The sequence below is a fragment of the Ptychodera flava genome, chromosome 17 (assembly GCF_041260155.1).
Source record: "Ptychodera flava strain L36383 chromosome 17, AS_Pfla_20210202, whole genome shotgun sequence".
NCBI lineage: Eukaryota > Metazoa > Hemichordata > Enteropneusta > Ptychoderidae > Ptychodera > Ptychodera flava.
This window is the reverse complement of record NC_091944.1, coordinates 120,577-145,781: the sequence shown is the minus strand read 5'-3', so window position 1 is coordinate 145,781 and position 25,205 is coordinate 120,577. Positions and strand designations below refer to the sequence as shown.

General features: G+C 39.1%; 1 protein-coding gene across 1 annotated transcript in view; it reads right to left on the bottom strand.

The window, feature by feature from the left end:
• The window catches only part of LOC139115072 (DNA mismatch repair protein Msh6-like), a 118,552-nt gene that overhangs the window by 90,504 nt on the left and 2,843 nt on the right, over window positions 1–25,205 (bottom strand). The window contains 5 exon segments of the mRNA XM_070676949.1: window positions 732–905; window positions 4,006–4,121; window positions 10,431–10,607; window positions 16,976–17,205; window positions 19,618–19,792. Coding sequence (XP_070533050.1) covers window positions 732–905; window positions 4,006–4,121; window positions 10,431–10,607; window positions 16,976–17,205; window positions 19,618–19,792 — 872 coding nt within the window.

Below are 25,205 nucleotides of genomic sequence, written 5' to 3'. Positions count from 1 at the left end.
ATTTGAACCAAGTCTGTTTTCAACAACATTGCAGATGATTTGAACCAAGTCTGTTTTCAACAACATTGCAGATGATTTGAACCAAGTCTGTTTTCAACAACATTGCAGATGATTTGAACCAAGTTTGTTTTCAACAACATTGCAGATGATTTGAACCAAGTCTGTTTTCAACAACATTGCAAGTGATTTGAATCAAGTCTGTTTTCAACAACATTGCAGATGATTTGAACCAAGTCTGTTTTCAACAACATTGCAAATGATTTGAACCAAGTCTGTTTTCAACAACATGTATGCAACATTTGCGATGAATTTTAGTATGTAGGAATTTTAAGAGACATTAGGCGAATAAACACGGTTGACATTAACATTGTCCTGTTTATTGCATCAAGTATGTTGTTGGTTGCCATGCTTACACTTAAACAGGAACTTCCCTTATAAAAGCCGGATTATCGTAAATAAATGTTAAAAAGCCACACTACTGATCGGACGTGACTTTGGTCTCACAATCCCATAATTTTTCCATGTTTCAGGCTTTCATTGTCATTGAATCTTGCATATGAAGTCTGTGAATATATAGTGACTAAACTTGAGTTGAACATAAACTGAAAAACTGTTCTGTTTTTGGCGGAGAACACATATTATATGTTTCAAAATGTGTTCCCTGTACGACCATTTGAGCATGAGATTGGATAAAGAAAATTTAGAGCATGAGATTGGATACAGAAACTCACATCTGGTGCTTGGAACACTGATAATTTAGCTTTTGTTGATGAAGCAACTGTTGGAGTTTTAAACGGAGTAGTGCTTTTTGCTGATGTTGGTGTTGAGAACTCTTTCAGTGCCTTCTTAACTTTGGGAGTTGCTCTGGTTGTTGTTGTGGCGGTCCGCTTCCTCTTCACAAATTTCTGGAAAAGACAAGGAATTGCCTGTTAGTTTGGATATTGTAACACCATCAGTTATGGCTAAAAATTTACTGGAGCCAGCAGGAAAATACAAGCTATGTTATACAAGTGAGAATGCATTTCTAATCAAATAACTGAAAACTTTGTGACAATTATTACAAATGAAATCCATCGCATACTTTAATCATTATTGTTATTATTATTAATTAAGTTTTCTAAAGCAATTTCCATCAACAAATATCAAAGGGCGTCACAGTAAAAGTACGAAGATCATAAAATACGATGATAAAAAATACACTGATAATAAGGCCAATCTACAATACAACATAATAAAAACAGATAAGAACAACAGAGCAGACTTAGTTTCAGTGCTTTCTGAAGAGATATGTTTTATGTGATGTTTTAAAGGCAGTAACAGATAGTGACAATATATTCAATAGAGTGGGAGCTGCATTAGAGAAAGAATGATAGCCAAAGTGTTTTCTGTTCCCAGTTTACTGATTCCAAGAAAAATGCAAAGGCTGAGTATGCCAACCTTTTAGGAACGTGAACTGTCACCAGATCAGAAAGATAAGCAGGCGCATAATTGTGCAAGATTTTATAGACAGAGAAAAGAATCAATTCTAGCACGAATAAGAAGCCAGTCTAGGTTCCACCGGTATGATGTGCTCATGCATTTTGTGTGTGTGACAAGACATCCAGCAGAATTTGAATTAAGGGGAGTTTTATACTGGTGCATGTCTTAGACAGCGAACAGCAAGCTGTTGCAGTCATAATGACATGATGTTACAAAAGCATGTCCAAGTCTTTCAGAGTTTGAGGGATGTAAAACCTAATTCACCCGATTCTATGAAGAGCAACTGACACAGACTGACGTAGATTCAAAATGTAAGTACTCATATCTGCACAATGATTTACATAAACACCAAGCTCATGGACGGATTGAGATGTGGTAACATTAATGGTCTCTAATCAGAGATCACAGACATCCGTACTCAAAGATCACAGACAGATTGAGATATGGTAACATCAATTGTCCCTACTCAAAGAGACGACATATCAACAGTTTTCTTGAATTTTGAACCAAAGTGGATCACTTCTCTCTTGGAATCATTCAAAACCAAATGACTGTCAATCATCCATTGGCAAATATCATCAATGCAATGTTCAACCATGACTGTCGAGTTAATAGCACGCTCACATGTCAGATACAGCTGAGTACATGTATCATCGGCAAATAACATTAGATCAAATATTATGTCCTCTAATGGTGCTGCATACAGCATGAAAAGTATTGGGCCCATCCCTCCTCCCTGAGAACACCACAGCATTTGAATGTTTTACTTTGTGAGTACATAATCACTGAAATATCATACACTCAACACATATTTGTTTGACAATCACAACAAAACAGGGCTTCACTTAAATTCCTTGACAAAACTACCATGGCAACCAGTGTTCTCCCCAGCATACACTTAGTGTGGCGGTGCCACCACGCTTAGAGCCCTAACCGCCACGCTGACGAGTCAGGCCGCCAAGCTGATGACACAGTCCCGAAGTTTGTAACTAGGTAAAATCTTTTCATTTCACCATCTGCAACATTGGTGTTCAACGTCCTGTGTATTGTCCTCTTTTTTTGTTCTATAATGCGGCACATTTTCACCTCATTTTTGTTTACAGTAGTTCAATTTCAAAGGATATGAATGTCGAAGGTGTTAATAGACGCAATTTGTTAGTTCACAACAAAGTCTCTGCAGCAGACTGCTGTGCGTGATAAATCAAAAGTTATCATTGGGCCTTGCTTTGACTCTATAGCACTCCCTCCTAAATGGAATCTTCCAGTCTTTGCCAATCAGAGATCTTACTAACTAATTGTCTATGCTCATAATGCTAGGGTTTTGTTGCTGAGTCTACTTGCGCTATGAAATATACCTCTCTATTGGACAAAGGTATTCTCCTTATAAGCTGTACAGAGATGTCAAAAATGGCAGCTGTTTCAAGCTTGCTGCCATCGCGGCTATCGATAGCAGTCTGATCTGCGAAAATTGTTTAGCACTGGAAGTTAAGCTTACACAGACTAGGTAGGAGACGGTGTGGTTTGAACTGCTAATGCCCAAAACTGTGAAATCGCGGTAGACTTTTCAGAATAACCTTGCCTCGGGCAGGAGAGTGGTTTCCATGTATGATGTTTGGAAAGTTGTGCACAGCTCCGTACGAACATTTGCAATAGGCTGAATCGGGAGTTCAACAGTACCATAATTCAACTCTTACTTCGTACAAGCTCCATGGTACCGGGACCAGAATTGTATGAAGCGGGTTTTAGCTTTACAGTTTGCCCTTTGCCATTACTCTTTCTAACTGTTTGCAAATTGGCTGACGATGGGATACATGCCTGGGTTACAAACGTTTGGTCTACCGTACATCCACGCGCAGACTTTGGAGATCGGAAGGTTCATTCACCTGTGATCATAAACAGTCATGCTGAAGACTGATTTCCTTTAATTTTTCAAAGTGTTATTTGTTAAATCTATAATTACTTGAAATGGAGGATCAGCAAGTTGAGAAAAAGATATTACTTATGTCTTTGTTCAATAGTTAGAGAACACATTTTCCAACGACAAAAAATAAAGACAATTGTTTTGAAGTAGTTTGCAGTCCTCATTCATCCTTATAACAATCCCTGAATAATCTTACCAGCATTGGTTCTGGAGGTAGGTCCCTTTCAACCTGATTTTTCTGACAGAATGGCAACTACTTTATTTACAAGATCCAATAGAACTGGTCTTTAGTCTATGGATATGTCGAAAGCTGTTGCATGTTACATTTCTCGTAACACTGCATTATGCAGCATTTTGAAAGTCGACAGTACCGGTAATCTGTTAACCTACTGCAGGTCATAGGTTAACTTATGTAAATTAATATGCAAATCATTATGCTAATTAGCTGTCACTCTTGCAAAAATTTCTGGGGAGAACACTGGCAACATTTTCAATTTCCAAAAAAAAACAAACAATCACCTTTTCAATGATAATGATATAAATCTGTCTGACAGGAAAAAACATTGATCTATTGGCAACGGAAGGTTACATGAATGAGTATTTACCTTTGGTGTTTCAGGATCAGAGTCTGACGATTCAGAAACATCATTTTCATCAACACCACTACTAAAACTCTCATCAGATTCAGCATCGCTGTCAGATTCTGGATGGAAATCATCTTCTGAAAATAGACAAAGATTTCTCTAATCATAACCCTTAGTTACTTCCCTGACCCTTGATGGTCTTTAGAATGACAAGCTGCTATGCTATGACAGTGTGCCTGATTAGCTGCTATGCTGTTTATGCAAGTGCAAAGTTGTAGCAGCATAAAAAGACTTGTTAATTCTGTTGTGATAATGATAGGATAATAATCTGCAAAATGTATAATTGTATGTAAATACACAACACAATTTGTGAAACCTAATCAGGCACAGTGTCATAGCATAGCAGCTAATCAGACACACTGTCATAGCACAGCAGCTAATGAGGCACAGTGTCATAGCATAGCAGCTAATCAGACACACTGTCATAGCATAGCAGCTAATAAGGCACACTGTCATAGCATAGCAGCTAATCAGACACACTGTCATAGCACAGCAGCTAATCAGGCACACTGTCATAGCATAGCAGCTAATCAGGCACAGTGTCATAGCATAGCAGCTAATCAGACACACTGTCATAGCACAGCAGCTAACTAGAAAGCATTTGCAAGCAAAAGCGAAGTTCCAGAGACCAGAGCAGCGGAAGAAACAAGAGAATGTGTGACAAAGATAGGTGCAGAATGAAAGAGTGCTTTGGATTTTAATATTCAAGCACGTACCTATAGTTAGGGCTGATAGCAGTAAACACCATAATACAACTAAAAGCAAGGCAGTCCGGGGAATTACAGTACACAGATTACAAATGCCTACATGTACGGTAAAAACGCAACAGATACATAGGGGGGCGACAACGCACGGAAATGTATATCAGACGACATTCTCGCGAGCCAGAGCAATAATTTTTGCTCCACCGACCTACGCAAAAATCAATCGTTTGACGGGTAGCGCTGAGTTGTTGCCGTAAAGAGGCGCGTAGTTTACGACGATGATCAGACGAGAGGAAACATCGGACCTAGGCCGTTGAAATTGAAAACCGAGGCCACATGCATTTTCATTTGATTAAAAGCACAGACTAAAACAATTTTCATTGCTATGTCGCTGTTTTCACAAGATACTGACCGTTTGATCTTGGAAAGTTGAGTTGCTTTTACGTGCAGCCAACGCATGCCGGTGCGGTGACAGACAGTTCACTATGAATGCCTAGCTCTGCATGGCAGGGCTGTGTGGTACCGGCGTTAAACGGCCTCCCACCACAGCCCCGCAGACTGATACAGGAAATACCGCTGGTGGCTCCTCAGAAATACGGCGGGCAGTTTCTCCGCCAAAACAGCCGATTTTGAGTCCAAATTTTGCATTGATCTTCTTCTCGTCTAGGTACACGATGTGCCCAGCCGCACTTGTAAACTTACGGAAAGCCTACTTTTCTCTCTCTATGCGAGCGAAGCGATCGTATCCGCCGCCATTGTTAATGTCATTCAACCCATGAGCATTCGGGCGAAACAGTATAGCGCCACGTACGGCGAGTATTTAGAGAAAAATAAAATCAAAAAACAACAAAAAACAAAGCGAAAGAAAGCTAGAATTATTAATAGCTGAACGCAATATGATAGTTGAGCAATGCAAAGCAAAAAATAAATAAATAAACAAACAAGAAATGCCCGTAAAACCCGTCCGAGCTGAGTGATGACATCATAAACGTGTCGCATTGCATTCTGGGTAATTGAGGTAAAATTTGTGTATAGCATGTTCTATGGTAGTAATACCGGAAATAGAGAAAGAAAGAAAGAAAGAAAGCAAGAAAGAAAGAAAGAAAGAAAGAAAGAAAGAAAGAAAGAAAGAAAGAAAGAAAGAAAGAAGGAAAGTGAGCAAAAACTAACAGTTCCAGAGCTGGTCTCTGGAACTAATAAGACACAGTGTCATAGCATAGCAGCTAATCAGGCACAGTATCATAGCACAGCAGCTAATCAGGCACAGTGTCATAGCATGGCAGCTTATCAGGCACACTGTCATAGCATAGCACAGTGTCATAACATAGCAGCTAATCAGGCACAGTGTCATAGCATAGCAGCTAATGAGGCACACTGTCATAGCACAGCAGCTAATGAGGCACACTGTCATAGCACAGCAGCTAATGAGGCACACTGTCATAGCATAGCAGCTAATGAGCAGTGTTCTGCCAAGCTTTTGCATCAGAGGGGTCTGAGGGCCCATGGAAGCTCAAAAAGTGGGTCACTGTTGAAAAAAGGGGGTCATCTCAAGACAATTATACACTTTATTACGTGCCATACCCGTGTTGCTGTTTTGAAGTTCGACCTCGAAGATTCCATGAGTGCTGCAGTTTTATGGTCCTACCTACAGTCTACATGGCGAGTAAGTGTACTCGTTCAGAAATTCATGTTGTCTCGGGTCATCGTATTTCGTTTATTGTTATGCTTTATGCATACATGTACTTTGCAAGTCATTTGGTTCTTTTCGGCATCGTAGTGGAGCCAGCTGAAATCATGTAACCAGTTTTCATGAAGATGTCGAACATGCCTCAATGAAGGCTGAGTTTCCGATGCATGGCTGCTCAATGTTTTGAGACTGCTCTGTTTCTGACTGATGTACTGCTAAAAATCACTGATGTGTTCAAAACGTCAAAACAAAGGCCCAGCCGCCAGCGCGTCTTACCGCAAGATATTCCCAGCTGTCACTCAACTTGTCAAGTGAAAACATCGACCCGCCAAACTCAAAAGATCGTGGCACGAAATAGAAAAACTCTACCTGCCAGAGCAAATCTGTTAAACCACGCCTCCAATTTTGACCTCAAATTTCACGATCAACAACTTTCTCAGACGTTGTTCAGACATCGTGGTCCTGTCGACTGGCGCGGCCGGCGGACATTCTGTCGTTCATCTTTGGAAAATTGAAAAAATTGTGAGATGATGAACAGGATTTACCCGACCAGAACATCGACACGCCGCGGGAGAAACAACTTGAAGCATGGCTCGTAATCATGGACTATAGGACTTTGTTAAATATGCAAGAACTGGAAATACTGGATTTCGTTTGAGTGTTGTTCAGAAACAAATTCACATATTCATCACAGTTAGCAATATTCTCATCGGTGAATTTCTCATAGGCTACTGGCGTCAGTTTTTTAAAAGTCCATTCCCAAACTGACCATCGGCTTCTCACACATCGTGCGACGGCACTGGTTGAGACATCTTCTGCACTATTGCCATATTCGTCATTTTCTTTTGCTTTGTTTTTCTTTGAGAGATATCTAACACTTGACACGATACAAAGCGTTGCCATTAATTTCGTAACCCACGATCGCTGAAACGGAACTTTTCGTCACCTCCCTGCATGACGAGAAAATCGCCAGTAACTTTATCCCCACCACGCAGTAAGATTTCCATAACAATCCTGCAACTTGGGCAAGATTGCCTTTCCACTCCTATATCTCCGTTTTAGCCATTAGGGTGTCATAGGACGAAGGTAAATTAACCAACAGAGAATTGGTTCAAGTCGGTGAATTTTCGAAAAATAAAATGATCTGTAAAAGTTCATCGTGTAAAATTTGGCAGCCCAGGTCAGGTTTACGTAGTGATCAAACGCGTTTTTATTTAGTCTGTGCAGCTACAGTGAGTGCCGGATGCAGGGTGAAACTTCCCTGTATCGTGTTCACCCCACTCAATGCGTTCATAATCATATCCTACTCACACGTTTCACTTGAAAACAGAACACAAATCATTGCATTCCAAGCAATCACCCAACTCACACGATCACAAATCATGAACTTGAACCAAGTCTAGTAAACCAGTCAGCAAATCAAGAGAAAAGCTGTGCACAAACACGCTTCAAACACAGCGTAAGTGTGCGGTGGTCGGCGTTTGGAAGGTGGGCGTGGTTTTATGTTTTTGGTCTGGGCAGTCAAACTTTTCTGTTTCGCGCGTCGATGTTTTGAATGTGGCGGGTTCATGTTTTCGGTTGACATGTCTTTCTGACAGCCGGAAAAAGTTGCGGTCAGACGTGCTGGCGGCAGTGTCTTTGTTTTTACGTTTTGAACACATTAGTGATTTCAGCAGTATTTCCGATGTGGATGGCTGCAGCGTGCACGGGTTTTCAGTTTCCGAGGATGTAGACGGCTAAGACACAATGTCATGTTCGATCAAAATGTCTTCACTCGTCCGGTTGTTGGATTTGCCTTTTTAGGGGCAGAATTGGTCCAAAGAAACTAAGAATTGTTCTGCCTCGGTGTTTTGATTTATTCATGGAAGCCATTTTCCTTTCCAGAGAGTACTGTGAGGCATTGAATTTAACAGAGACGCTGACTGGCTGACTCGAATCTAGCCAATGAAAACCTAGTTCACGATTATGCAAATAAAAAAATCACTGAAGGTTGCTATGGAAGCAACACGTCTCATGTTCTCACGAGCAGCATGCACGCATGAGCAGCGTGGAATGTCTACTTCCGCATTTGGCCTTTCGCGTATAGCACGTAAATAAGTGTATTTTTTTACCGAAAGTTTACTAGGACTGACGGCGCGCTGCGCCCTGGGGACCCAATGATTGATTTTTTTGGGGTCTTCAATTTTTTTTTTTGCGGCAATGGCGCAAGGCCGCGGCCTCGGCAGAACACTGAATGAGGCACACTGTCATAGCATAACAGTTAATTAGGCTTGGATTTTCCACCTTTTCAAGAAAAATTAGAGGGGATTTAACCAGTGCGGGTGTTCTACTTGTATCTCTAAGGAGTGACTGATACTATTTCATGGCGGCTGGTCCCCCCTTGACAAATTACTAGGGGATGCCAACATGGCAACAGAGGGGGAATCTCCCACCCCGTCTTGATGTAATCTGAAACACTGCTGACTCTGACATAAGAAGATGTGTACCAATACCCCTAGGCCTGGTTTACAGAAATTTCAAATAATTAAAGGGACAAAGTCAGCCATTTTTCATGAATTTTGTTTGATACGAGACACTGTTTGTATTGTTCAACAGGTTAAAAGATACTGAATAAATGTGCGACCATGCATATATTCGACCCCCATTTTAGACAAATTAAATGAAACCATGGCAAGAAACAATGAATGATCATGACCATTTATTCTTTCTCACCATGGTTTCATTCAATTTGTCTAAAACCGGGGTCGAATATATGCAGGGTCACACATTCATTCAGTATGTCAAACAAAATAAACAGTGTCTCGTATTAAACAACATTCATGAAAAATGGCTGACTTTGTCCCTTTAATTGGCTGAACAACAGATCCGACATACTAAGCAGTTGTTTACAGCAAACAAGGGTATTTCATGGGTAATATCAAGGACCACCCTGGGTTACAATAACTTACATTGGCACAAAGTGAAGTGATGTGATATTTATGCAGAACATTGAACTTTTAAAGAATTCCAATAATATCTATATCCTAAGGTAAAGGGCGACGAATTCGGACGCGCACACGCTTTAGAACGTTTCTGCGCAGATTTAACTCCAGCCTGTCGCAAATGGGTTACTTTGTAGCGCATGTATTTAACATCACCTGTCATTGTTGAAATTGCGCTTTTACCAAATTTTTTTGACCCAGTCTCTTAGAAATACATGTGACCTATAACCTTGTCATATTTTGACCCCCTAGGAAGCTGGTTTTTATTCAATATGAGCGAAAAATTAACATTTCTCTCCTATTTACATGGCGCATATTACCAATTCACCTGGAGATATTGTAAAAAGTAGCGTGGTGACACCCTTTTTTTAAAAGTGTAAACTAAATGTTTTTATGTCAGGATTTTATTCGCCAAGTTTGGTGAAAATTACACCATTCAAAGCGACAGGAAGAAAGTTCGAAAATTATGTAGTGATATAATTTCGATATCGTCATTTTGTAATCGATACTTATGTAAAAATTTCTTTACAAACATCATGAAAACTATACATTCGACAGATATGGATCTTAAGTCTTGGTATTTATTAAAATTAACTCATTTGCTAAGCTTTTTATAATTGCTTTCTTTAGTTTAAGTGAATTATATCATTTTTATTTATTTCTAATGACGCCATTTTAACGTCCGTTTCCATGGAAACGAGCGTGGTGACCCCCATTTTTTATTTTATTTTTGCACTTGCACAACTTCCAAGAATATTTGTGCAAAGTTTCAGGAAAATGACACCACAACTTAATTTTGACGTAATTCGTAGTACTTCACCTTAACAGTCACAAGCTACACTGCAGCAAAGACAACTTTGACTAGTTTGGTAACTGAAGAGTGTCAAAGTGGCATCTTCAAAATATTTGCTATTTGCAGTCAACTTGTTGATCTCCTTTGTTTACCAAATTTTGGAAATATAGGCAATGTGCCTATTCCTAGAAATGAAAGAAAACTGAGAATATTAATTTTACCAGAGTCATCTTCACTCTCAGATTCCAGAATCACTTTCCTTTTCTTCTGTTTGTGCTGAATTTGTGCAGCTTTACATGCAGCAGCACGAGGGCGCTTCATTGATGTTTTTCTGGTTACCAATTCATCGTCGCTGTCACTGTCTTTTCCCATGTTCTCCTGATCATTGCTTTCCTGTCCTGAAAATAAATATCAATTATATTAGAATGGTTATTTTCTACCTGTAAATGAGTCATTTGATTTAAAGTGACTGAAACTGACAGTCACTTTATTATCTTATCAACATAATATGAACTCTACCCAATGAAGACCTCTCCCTATCAAATGGATCGTGAAAGAGATTTGTATATACGGTTACTACGCTCAGTTGATCACAAATTTTATACATATCAAATGTGAAAAATTTTCCTTTCCTTAGGAAATGTTACTGCTTTACTGAGAAGTCAGTTAAGTTTTGGCAGCATATCATATCACAGGTCAGCAGTTGAGGGAAGTGTAGTTAATCATGTGACAAAGTTGATACATTACAGGTAGTAAACTGCCTTGTTTGGCACGGACAAAATAGTTGACATCTTTGAGAATTGGCAGAGTCAAATATTTCAACTTCCAGGAGTTCCAATTTCATATCCAGTTGCATAGTTTGTTCTCTTGTATTGTATTGACAATCCAAATAAAGAAAATAGCGCCAATGGCACTTGATCACAACTGGCACATTGTGGAACTACTCTATCTCTGGGTACACCTGTACATGAAATACTGAATGGGTAGGTGCTGCTGGTTTGGAGTTTGTCAGTAAATGCACACAGAAAACAAAGTCCCGAAGTAGCGAATTCCAGCCATTTTCAAACCACACTGTTTGTCAGTGGGGTAAGCAATATTCGCAAAAATCACATTTCAGGCTAATAGACTATGTTTTACGTAATCACACGTCCTTATTACAAAATAAAACGATCTTTGTCTTTAAATCAATAGGCCGGTAAACAGGTCCAGCAGCTAGTTATGTCACCAAGTCATAACAAATGTGAGAAATCTAAAACATTAAATATGTTGTTTTTTATCAATTTTATTACCAAAAGCGCATGAAAATCTCTGATACTTTGAATCAGCCATCCTGCATTTGTAACATTCATCAAAGCCTCATTTCTGTTCCACAACTCATTAAATAGTCCACAATGCAGGATTGGTGTACATTCCAAAACTACATATATGAAAGACCCCTAAAATCAATTAGTTAAAGGGGGGTTAGAAATTTCCCAAAACTATCTAACCGCTGCTCCGTTTGGCTCCATTTTCAGAATCGGAACCTTGGAATTAGTCTGAATATCTCTACCAATATCAATGCAGTCTGTTCAGCGGTTTTTGACTTTTTGTCGTTTACGGAAAATGGACACTGTCCACCACCGGTTGAAGCTAACCCTATATCACAACTTCCAGATGTGATAATGACTTATGGTCATTATGTTAAAAAATACCGCCAATGACGCTTGGACATAATGACCGCCTAGTATTATCAGCATTTATCAACAACCCCACTCACTGTGAATTAGACAGACCACGAACTCAATGTGCAACATACATGTATAGCTGAAAGACTATTTTTCACATTGCGATTTTAAGCTCATTTTTATGAGAAAAGAGACATGTATATGTATATGGAGAAAAAGCAGAAGACATATTTGTAAATTGTTTGTTAAGTGACAATCATATATGCATCTCTTGAAATTTTGTGGTTATAAGGTATAACAGTAGTGTAAGAATAATGAGGTATGAATAAGTTAGTAAAGCTAAGTTGACAGTAATTAAGATTACAAAATTATACACTAAGCTGGGGAAATCTGATTGAAATAAAGTTGAAAAGTAGCAAAGTCATGGTCATCTTTTGTCTAATACCTTGTGTAAGTTCATGAACTTTACATAAATCTTGCTATAGATTTGTTGCTAATGGGCAATAACTGTGTTTCAGATCATTTGAGAGCATCTATCCATGACAGGTTTAAATTGTAATATACTTCTATTTAAAGGAGAGAAACTTCTCAAATAATTTTTTCCCTATAATTTGCTGTGAGAACACATGGACAGATGCTCAGGACTCTATGCTGGTGCTACCTTGATAACTAACCTACAACTTGTAACGTCATTGTCTAACCTGTTCACCCCAATTTCCTGTAGACAGGTCCACACTCTCCATTGATAACAATGGGTTTGGGCCATACCATTGTAGTGAAAGACTGTAACATGTGAGGTTGTGGATACTTAATCTCTGGAATGTCAAAGTCTGTATATTGACTCAAGGATGTTTACTTAACAAATGCCTAGGGTCATCTCAAAAGTGAGAATCTAAACTATGAAATATGTTTTTTTTTAATGCTTTTGATGCCCAAAAGACCATAGAAATCTCTTATACTTCGAATCAGCCATCCTGCATATTTTTAACATTCATCAAAACCTCATTTCTGTTCAACAACTCATAAAACAGTCCACAATGCAGGATTGGTGTACATTCCAAAACTACATATATGAAAGACCCCTAAAATCAATTAGATAAAAAGGGGGGTTAGAAATTTCCAAAACTATCTAACTGGCGCTCCGTTTGGCTCCATTTTTCGAATTGGAACCTTGGAACCAGTCTATGTATCGGTATCAAATATCAACGCAGTCTGTTCAGCAGTTTTTGACTTTTTGTCGTTTACGGAAATGGACGACATCAAACACCGGTTGAAACCACCTCTATATCACAACTTCCAGTTGTGATAAAAACCTAGCTGAGAACTTAGAAAAGATTTGGACTGATGCAAATGATTTAGATGAGCATGCAAATTTTGTGCATGTCATTAGAAAAGAGTCAAAGTTCAGGCACAGAAGTTACACAGAGTTCCTGAATATGTAGAAGTTTAGCTACTCAGAACTAACTTAATGAGTTTTCACAATACTATCTACACTGGAAATGTCCATACAAGTAATATCGCCGAGATTCCGCCACAATTTATTTAATAAGTTGTAATAATTTAATATTTTAATACAGTGATGTCTGTCAAAACTGAATTGGAAACCTGTACAAACTGAACCCTGTCCAGACTGGAAACCTGTCTAAACTGAACCTTTTTCCCAATCCATGTTAAAAGAACCTCTATAAACCAAACACCTCTCCAAACCAAATAATTTTCTCAGTACCTGAAGGGTTCAGTTTAGACAGGTTTTACTGCATTTAATAATCATAAAATGGCACCTATGAAGGGAATGAATTCTTGAAAATCAAATAAGTCTTGTAACTAATAAAAAGCACCAATGACTCAGGGCTTCCAATTTTGAATACGATATACTGACGTTGATATGAACTGTGTCTCTAAAAAACCAAAGACCTAGGTAATTTGCACCTTTTACAAGAGTTTATTGGTCAAGAGCCAAGGGTAATAAAACCTCTATCAGAGATGCTCCAGAATCAAATGTCTTTTTTGCAAATATCTGACAAGAATCTGATCAGATTCATTATCTGATGCACTCATTGAAATGATGGCGAGATCAGGGTGAATGCCAGAAATTTTGAATGGTTGATCTGGACACCAATGATGGTTAACGAAATGAGAGCATTCCCTTGAGAGATGGAATTTGCTGGCAGCCTGAAATCCAGCGGTATTGGTCAGACCATGTTTGCTTTGGTCACAATTTCATGAAGAGAACTATTCCCCTGATTGCTTCAAGCTTGTGATGCGCTATTCATACTACAGCACACAGCTGTACTGTGCTGCTAACACTGCTCTGTATAACACCCAATAAACAGCTGAGAAGCGGGACAGAATGTTAAAATATGAAATATCATTGATTGAATGAATGAAAACAGCTGAATGCACAGAAAGTCCAGAATGCGAATTGGCAATTGATGAAGGTGTCACTCAAAGACCATTCTCTATAATCCTTCAAAATCTCATAAATGTGGCATGAGAGTTTATGCTCTTAGTGAGCCCACTACTGGTCATACTTACAATGACAAAGCCTACAAATGGGGAAACTTCTAAACACAAATCTTCATCTACCTACCAGGGAACCTATGCCACCAGATATGTACACATCTGTTATAAATCCCTTTAAATCAACTTTAAGGTAGAACGCACCTCGGGGACAGACATTCGGACTCTCAAACTTTTACAATTCTCTTCTGATATACCACATGTGGGGGTTCATTTTAAAGCTCTTGGTGAAAGAAAACTTTTCCATGGCTTAGTTCTTCGAAATTCGAAAATTTTAATTTTAATTTTTTCTCCATAGAGTTAACACAGGGATGGCGGCCATTTTGAATTTCAAATATCGAGAAATCACAAGTTATTTGTCTCTGATTTTTATTCTTGCTTTAGTAAGAGAATGGTAGAAAGTTTCACTGAGGAAAGTTTGAGCAAAAGTTTAAGTCATTCACTTTCGAGGTGCATATTACCTTAAGAAAATCAAACCAGGAATTTGTATAAAAGCCATTCTTTGACTTACATAGACAAACAATTCAATAAATATACAATATGACAATGGAGAGAAACAAAAATATATCAAACTAAATTTCCGAGCATTATTTCATACAAAATTTACATCCACAGATAGTAAGAGTTGGTGATTAATACCCTGACCTTGTTGGATTAAGCAGCAAAATTAACTGTCTATACAGATGACACTTTTTGTAAATTTACTTATGTTATCCTGCATCTTGTAAATGAAAGACTGGTTGTTTACAAGATCTGTATACCACAACTTCTTTTAGATTCACTTATAGCAACTTCCATGCAACACTTTTTGTACAATATGGTATGTTAGCTGCCTTGCCAAGACAATCTGACCAATGTTTACCGAGATACACATATATACAGTTGAGCATGTATCCACCCCCAAAGAGGTAAAATGTGCAGCAATGCTCATTTTTTTGCAATAGGAAGGGACTTCAAGAAATTAATATTTGTATTGAACATTTTTTAAAAATATGTACATATGGCAAAATGGAAGCTCAAAATTTAAATTTACCAAAAAACTCCTTTACAGTAAGTACCACACTCTGATATTTACATGTTTGTTTAGATTGTGTATCAAGTCTTTCAACAATAAAACATTGTGTGATGTGAATTAGGAAATGGACAATAAAACAAGATTATGTGTCGTACCTTTGGAAATGGACAATAAAACAAATACAAATAGCTGACACCTGATATATGGTATAAAAGAGGATAAATATGTGCCATACACATACTCATATCTACACATGAATAATTTTTGTGAACAGTTATCTAAGTTTTCTAAAACCTGGACTTTTTGTTCATTAAGGCCATCGTCTGGGCTAATGTCGGTCAAAATGCTCAAAAAATCAAATTTTATTTTTTTCCTTCATTGTCACCCTCGACATGTATACTTTCAAATAAGCTATATCATTCTTCAAAAAATATTAACTAAAATCGAGAAAAATCGCGTTTTTTTCCACTGACCCCTGGTCAAATTTTATTTAGTCTAATTATATATTCAAAACAGGTAAATCGCTATTTTGGTTGCCTAAAAACTTTGTTGAGTTATGGCATCATGTATGAAGTAGTGACCATTTGCTTGCTTATTGAAGCAGCTTTTTCAGAGGTAAAAATATGGCGTTGTGGAAATTGTGAGTTTGAGACTAATTGCAGTCTAAAAAAGCCAGATCAATCAGTAATCGGGAAGAAATTTGCAACAAATGATTCTGTTTTATATTTTGTGTGGATATTACTGTAAGGCATATGAAGATTTTCATTCAGGTATAGCAATTAAACCAGAAACAAAACCATATTAGACGTTATGGTGTCCATATACATAACAAGTAAAGAATCTCACATGAATTTCATTATCATGCTGATTATAAAATCAATGTTTTTTTGATAATTAACAGTTCATTTTTCACTTAGAAAGCAATTACAACCAGGCTTTTGTAAATAGAATTCTAACTGACAATTTAAACTTGTCGAATACCCTATTTTGAGGTCGTAAACTTTGCATGAAGTATGAGTATCACCTTTATGTTGTAAACATTTCAATCCAATACTCCTAACAATTGTGTTTTGTACTGCATTCGTTTCTTGTGGCAGTAATAACTCTTGAAAGAATGGTTGGAATGCAATGAAAATCAGCCAACATATGTGAAATTAAATACTTTACAAAATAAATCTCAAAAAACAAGGTCATCCAATCATGTCATAGTAGAAACTTGACGGAAAGTTGTGAAATTTATTAATTTTTCAATCTTACCGAGATGACTATGATTTAATTTATATTGACATCTTATACAGTCATAGATTTAGGTTCATATTGTAATACATATACATCTGAATGCTACAGAAAAAATTCGGTTGTTGTATGACTTTTCGTTCAATAGATATCTTTGCCACAAATTTCCTCATATTTTTAACCCTGAAATTGTCGCCATGCCAACCGAATATCCGGTTTTCCCCCTGCACTGCATTTTACCATCTACTGCAACAAAAAGATGACAAACTCTGAAAACAAGGTACTACACGGTTAGTGTTTTAAAATAGCCCAGACAATAGCTTAAGCATACCATTGTCAACTTCGATATTTTCATCATCATTTTCCTCGTTCTCCATTCCATCAATTTCATCTTCGTCATCTGATGGTATACAGACAACCATCTGTAGTCTTTCTTCAATAGTCTGCTTTAAAGCTTTATCGGCTGCCTTGGCTGCTTGCTTAATATCTGGATTTGGGCTGAAGAGAGCCCCTCCCATCCTGGTCTCTTTAGCTGTGGAGCCTGTGAATGGCTTGACAGATCTATGGGTACAAACCAATACAAAAGATTCTTTTTCGTTTAAAATTTGCAAGGCAATGAAAAAGTATCTTCAAAATTATTCATCCCATGTGTTGCAATATTTGATTCATTTTTTGAATTTTTATGGTTTTAGACCCAACCTTGAATGGCATAAGAGCAGTAAATATTGATCTGCATGATCAAGTACAAGGAGAATTTTGCATATTCTGGAAAAAACACAAAAATGCCAAAGACACACTATGATTGTGTTTGCTTTTCCAGGAGTGACCGGAACAGTGTGGCCTTTAGCAGATTCCAATGTCACTTTTGGAAAGTCTCAAGGGACCCACAAGACAGCTTCAAGGGACCCATAGGATAAAATTGCCAAAATGTGTCTTGTGTGGTGTATGTGTAGTTGCATAGGATACATGACAGAAGAGCCCCCTCTGTCACACTCCATGTTAACAGTGGAAAATGTGACAAAAATTGTTGCAACACTATTAGTGATGACTAATCATGAGCCAACTTCATTAGGGAAGGGTGTTTCCTCGCGTTGGGACCCTCCCTTAGAGCAACTCTTGATGGAACAGGCCGTAAATTGCATAATTAACAGTGCAATCTTATGGATAGAAAAGGTTTGTATGCAACCAATCACATGACTCGTCCTCACACAGAACCAATCACATAACTTACACAGAACCAATCACATGACTCGTCCTTACACAGAACCAATCACATGACTCGTCCTTACACAGAACCAATCACATGACTCGTCCTTACACAGAACCAATCACATGACTCGTCCTTACACAGAACCAATCACGACTCGTCCTTACACAGAACCAATCACATGACTCGTCCTTACACAGAACCAATCACATGACTCGTCCTTACACTGAACCAATCACATGACTCGTCCTTACACAGAACCAATCACATGACTCGTCCTTACACAGAACCATCACATGACTCGTCCTTACACAGAACCAATCACATGACTCGTCCTTACACAGAACCAATCACATGACTCGTCCTTACACAGAACCAATCACATGACTCGTCCTTACACAGAACCAATCACATGACTCGTCCTTACACAGAACCAATCACATGACTCGTCCTTACACAGAACCAATCACATGACTCGTCCTTACACAGAACCAATCACATGACTCGTCCTTACACAGAACCAATCACATGACTCGTCCTTACACAGAACCAATCACATGACTCGTCCTTACACAGAACCAATCACATGACTTGTCCTTACACAGAACCAATCACATGACTCGTCCTTACACAGAACCAATCACATGACTCGTCCTTACACAGAACCAATCACATGACTCGTCCTTACACAGAACCAATCACATGACTTGTCCTTACACAGAACCAATCACATGACTCGTCCTTACACAGAACCAATCACATGACTCGTCCTTACACAGAACCAATCACATGACTCGTCCTTACACAGAAGCAATCACATGACTCGTTCTTACTGTGCTTTTAATACACTTCGTTATAACAACACCTTCAAGTGACCTAGAGGAACGTATCATTGGCATTTTTTCCACCACAAAGTCAAGCTTGGTTAGGTTGGCGCAACACTCATTCTGGGCACTAATTAAGGGAAATAATCCATCCATCTAGTCATGCTTTCAACATTTGTGTGGCTATTCACATCATGTTATGGAGAAAACTGGACGTACTTATAAAAATTGCCACTTTACTCCTTGCTTACAACCTCCATCATCTGGTTCATGCTTACATGTAGTATGCGCTTTGATTTAAACTGTTGCTAAAACTCTCCTCAAGGAATCTTTCAGTCATTCTCTTTCAAAATCAAGAATAACCACATATGAACTGAAAATACTCATGTGTATCAGTACATGTTGCAGTTGTCTGTAAGTTGAAACTTTTGCCACATGTTTGCAATTTTATTGAAAGTGTTATGATCAAAATAACTAACAATATTCACCACAGATTAATTCCAAAGGTCATTAAGTATAGAAATATCAATTAGCTGAACTATAAAAATACTAAATTTCTTAGCAACACTTTATATAGCATGTGTAATCACTTTTGTTCAAATCAAGCTATATATGTCAAACTGCGAAAGCTCATTGGATAGGCAAATTATTTATTAGCTGACATTAAAATGCAAAATATCTTTCACTAATACAGCATAATTGTCTCATCAAGCAAGTTTCATGAACTTCATTGGGTCCTTCCAGTTTTATATCCCTGACAAAGTTTCAAAGCAATCATACAAGTGGTTTCAGAGAAGATTATGTTTTGTATGTACATGTACTGTATGTGAGAAAAGACTGACAATCATGGCAAGCCTGCAGGACAATCAATTCAGATTTTCCTTTGGATTAATTGTAAACTGACTTGCTTATCTACGTTACTGTTCATCATCAAAAACTTACTTCTCTTTTATCCAAGCTCTGCTTTTTGTATCATCAAAGAACTGGACATGAACCATTGGAGTTTTGCCCTTTTGAAAGTAAGTATCTTTGGTTGGATGATTGCAAACTAAACTTGGCCACCATGGATATCTATCCAGCTTGGACCACACAATGTCACCAAGACTGTACTGACATTCTGCAATAACAAATTATACATAAAGTTAGTAGTGTCATATACTTGTCTACTCAATCAGTTTATATGTTCATAATTGTATCACAGTTGCCTAACAAACAACACCGGTCTACATGAAATAATAACCAATTAGGCCGAAAAAAGAAAAAGAAATGTTTCTGGTCAGCGCGCACGTCACTTGAACAACAGCGCGTCACCCTACGTACTGATTACTATGACACCAGACCAAAGCGGCTGAAGAGAAAGAGAAAATTCTTTGGGGCACATGATCAGTGACTGCATGAACAGTTTAAATGTTACTATATTGATAAAACTATAAAACTGACCCTCCTCCCTCCCTTGAGGAGAAAAAAAAATAAAAAAGAAATAAAAAAAAATTCGCGTCGCCGCACCATTTTTTTAAGAAAGGCCTGACCAGAAACATTTCTTTGTTTTTTTTTTTTGCCTTAAGTTGTTTACTCCATGCATTGTTTTATCACTTGAATAAAACTCAAAACTGCACACCCATATTTTCAGGCTACAGCCATGCATCAAACTGTGAAAGAGTTGATGGCATACAGGGTTCAAAATAATCTGAATTCCTTTTCTTGCCAGATAGTATCATTTCCCAATCTGCCAAGTCAGTAAAAAGTAGCACCAATGTCACTTAGCTACGATATACTACTGGATGGTACGGAAGACGTACATAGCATAATACCAAATATAGTGAGTGCAGAGGTCCTTTGTCATATTGCAGAAGAATTATTTCAGTATAGCTTATACTTACAGACCCCTTATTCATACACATGCTGTATACTCATCAATACCGGCATTGAAAGCTACTCTAGGTCTAGTTTCTTTGCCATCTGTCTCTAATATAAGGCGGACACTTACACAGTGTGTTGAATAAATAGTCCAATAACTTTAGAGACCTATTTAGACAAGGGCTTTCTGAGATGATGATTGAGTAACTATGCAAAATAGCAATAATTTGATACTCGTTTAGGTTCTCAGATACTTTGAACCAAAACCACTTTGCACCATACCGTCTCACCAATACAATTTCGCACCAAAACCACTTCGCATCAAAACAACCTCGTACCAAAACCTCTTCGCCCCAAACGTCACATCACTCAAAACCGTTTCGCCCCAAAACAATGCCACTTCACCCCCAACAAGTGACAGTAGTTTGCATGTTTCTTTTTTCTAATACATACAGTTTATGGTTTTGTGCAAGAATAAATGGTTTTCCAAGTTGCAGGTAAAAACAACATCATGATACGTCGTAGCATCGTTGTTTTAGGATGAGTTGATGGTACTATACTTTGGGCGAGGTGGTTTCAGTACCAGGTGGTACTTGGGATGAAGTGGCGTTGGGTGAAGTACATGTAGTACTTGGGATGAGGTGATTTTGGTACGAAATGGTTTTGGGGCGAAATTGTGTGAGGCGAACTGGTTTTGGTGTGAAGTGTCTTGACCCCGCTCAATGCCTTTCAGTGCCAATGCGCCTCTGTATGAACAAGTTCATATTTTATAGTTAAGCCAAGTTCCTTAACCCTTTACCTGCCAAGTTCATATTTCACCATCAGGTCAAGTTGGTTAAAACTAGTAGAGCAAAACATGTCCCATATGGTGCATTTTAACAAAGACTTGAAGATTTTAAGGTAGACCTGGCACCAGATTGTCTCATCAGAAAATTTACCCACCAGGTTACAATTTCAATGGAAAACAAAAGGCTATCACACCTCCATAATCCTCTTACAGACTAGAATGAAGGCGATCCAGGGGATCCAAAACAGTGCCTTTAAAGGCATGGGTCAGGCGTCAGATTATCTTGCTAGGAAACTTACTAGATTGCAATTTCAATGGAAAACATGGTTATGACCCCTTCATAATCCTCTTACAGACAGAACAAAATCGATCCCTGGGATTGAATCAGCCACCTTTAAGACATAGATACTATAAACATGATTTTTGGAGACTAAAACTGCGATAACATATCAAGCCAAGTGGGTGAAAATATGCATGGTTTTGGCTCAATACCGCTTTTGACTAAGTTGGATGATGGGGAAGTGACATTGTCTGGCAGGTAAAGGGATATGCAAGTGTCATCAAATTTGATGCAATTTTACTGAATGTGTCACTTCTTATGAGGCTTGAACTCATTATAACTACTGTACGATACTATTCACCTTGCATTGCAGTTTTCAGCTAAGGATAATTAAAACATATGTACAGTAAGCGCAATTATAACCCTTTTCCTGCCGAGCGCCCTTGTCCGTTATTCTCCCAAGTCAGTAGAAAACCGCCCCATAATATGTGCCTGCAAAAGATTGGCTCTCCTGCATGTTATCCTGCCAGGCATTTTGGCAGAAATCGCCCATTTTCAGGGTAGTTTTAGCCGTACTTATACGTGTTAGACTTCGATAATTTCTACATGCCCGTAGACAGGGGAAGGAGCTCAAGGGTTGCTGCAGAAAAAAATTGAGGTCACCGGCTTTGTTTGCCCCTGGGAGTGCGTCATTTTATTGCCGTTTCATGTTTATTTTTTCGGAAATAAACTCCTTCAGTATTACGTACGTCCGCTAGGCACAAACATCACCTCACTCGTCTGTTAGTCAGAGACCCTGAGGGTCGTGCTAGGGTGCAGCAGCACCGTCAAACCTGTCCTGTTTCCCCAGGGTAGGGTCAATTGAATACGTACCTCCAACGACTTGGCAGTGTAGCACAAAAACTACGTTTTTGCCGTTGTATTAACGACATGGCTGAGCCATTGAAGCACAGCTTTACGTAGTTTTGCCAGCTCAGTTGGGAGTTGGCTTACGAGTGTTACCGTTCATTACTGACTTAATCGAGTGGTCCTCAGTCAGGTACGGGTTTGTACCGACATGGCTTGGGCTGCAGCTAACCAGTGATAACCAGTCACTACCCCCAAGTCTTCAGTTCACTTTTGCGATGCACGGGTGCAACGCAATATGCTTCCATTGTTCTAGCCATCGACGTGTCCACATGCTGGCAGCCATATTGTACTGCTAGCTGGTTTGCATAACAAAAGCAGTCCCTGCTAAATGCAGACGGTATCCCCGTACATGTAGCATATTGACCTCATGTGCCCTTTTGAATTCTCTGTACGCAAACAGCGTACGTAGTTACCAATGCATCGGCAAGAGGATACGTTTGCCTGCAAACCAGAGCCAGTACTTTGGACGGTGGAATAAATAAAAAATCCAAAGCTACGTCCATTGAATGGCACGGCCAAGGCAGTGAAGGACGTTGCCTGGCTTGAACTTGCAGAGCTGAAGCCCAGCTTAGTACGTCGGACACCAGTTTGTAATGGTATTTCCGAGTCGTTCATATCCGTTCCATGGGAGGAACAAGTCGAGCCGTCCCGTCAAAAATACGTTCTCATTTTCAGTCACGCACAACTGAATAAGTGACTTTCGTCTCGCACCATCGGCATATCTGCCAAGTCGTTTGCAAGAGGTAGCCTTCTAGATTAGCATTGCCGAGTTGGTCAAGTTCGGCAGCAATCTGTATAGTGCCAGGCAGCCAAGTACGTCCAACTCCGCCAGAAAACGTCACCATGCTATCCTGCCAAGTCCGCTAAAAAGCGGTAAAAAAAAACCAGCCCCCCTCGGGTGTGGGGGACTGGCGGACAGGTTTCTGCACCTTTCCCTGTCCTTGGACTCCCTGTGAACCCATTTCGAGAGCAAACGCCGTTCCTCGCCCAAACCTGTCCTCGAACGACCCCTAGCGTGAGCAAGGGTTTGCTACACGTAGTTCCGTCGACTAGGCAGGAAAGGGGGTACCAAAAAGGAGCCCGATTTCCACCGCCTTAGGAGGATAACGGCCGTGGCTGCTCAGCTTCTAGCTACACCGAATTTCAAGCGGATTTTCACCGACTTGGCAGGAAAAGGGATAAACCTCCCTCCCCAACCAAGTCTCATTCTGTATCAACATACCTACAATGGGTAATTAAGTTGCTATGAAATCATGCCTATGTACCACTACCTACCGGCATACCCTCTCTGATCAACCAGGTCGCCATTGTCTATACTTTGAGCTTGACATACATTCTATTGGCCGATTGTTATTAGGGGCCAAGCCTAGCGGCTGGGCCCCTATTGGTTTTGCTGGGGTTTTTCTTTCTTTCTTCTTCCGTCAATTCTTTGCCAGCCTAGATCTGGAAAACCGCTGCATGTACGCTTCTCAAACTTGGCACATTGATCAGGGCCAATGAGAAGGTGTGCACCTAATCCTTGAATTTTTAATTAGTCACGTGACCTGGTGGCCATATTGGATTTCATGAAAATCTGTAAATCACTACTACTCAAAAACCACAGGGCAAATCATCTCCAAATTTGGTGTGTGGCATGCTTGCCCTTTGCCCTTTAAACTTGACAAATAAAATTCTTAGCGGTCATGTGACCTTGGCCGCCATATTGGATTTTGTGAAAATCGTGATTTAATCTTTAAAAATCTTCTTCTCCAAAACCAACACATTAATTCCACTGAAATTTCACATGTAACATCTTAAGTGTGATGTCTTTCAAGTTCGCGAAAGGCGTTCTGATCGGTCGCGTGGTTTGGCCGCCATATTGGATTTTGCGAAAATCGTGATTTAATCTTTAAAAATCTTCTTCTCCAGAACCAACACACTGATTCGACTGAAATTTTACATGTAACATCTTAAGTGTTATGTCTTTCAAGTTTGCGAAAGGCGTTTGGATCGGTCACATGTCCTTGGCCGCCATATTGGATTTTGCAAAAATCATGATTTAATCTTTAAAAATCTTATCCTCCAGAACCAACAGACCGCTTCGACTGAAATTTTACATGAATCATCTTTAGTGTCATCTCTTTTAAGTTTGCGAAAGGCGTTTGGATCAGTCACGTGGTTTAGCCGCCATATTGGATTTTGCGAAAATCATGACTTAATCATCAAAAATCCATCACACCGATTCGACTATAATTTCATTCATCTTTGACCCAATTCAGCATATTTTAGACCTTGCAATATGAAAACACCAGGACATGTCTGCAAATCCACAGCTGATCAACTGGGCCCAGCCAAGGCTGCTTGCAGCTTTAATTTTACGGAGTGTCTATTGCCACGCGCGTGGCAATAGCCAAGGTGGCTATTGACACGCTAAGATTTTTTCGGAGACAGATTTTGTCAACTGATTGAAGTAAACTTTCCCAGTTTGTGTAGAAATTGGCTCAAGTAAGTGTAATTGTATATTTCTGCCACGATTCACCTTGCGCTCGGGAAGTTGGTCTGATGGTCGACGAAGCGAAGGGGACGACCGGTCGGTGGTCAGTCTCTGTGATTAAATGCAAGCCCTGCGATTGACAGTATACTGCATGCTCATTCATGCATCATGACAAAAGATACCATTTAAAAAGAAATTGTCAGGAAAGCAACTCAAAATTTACA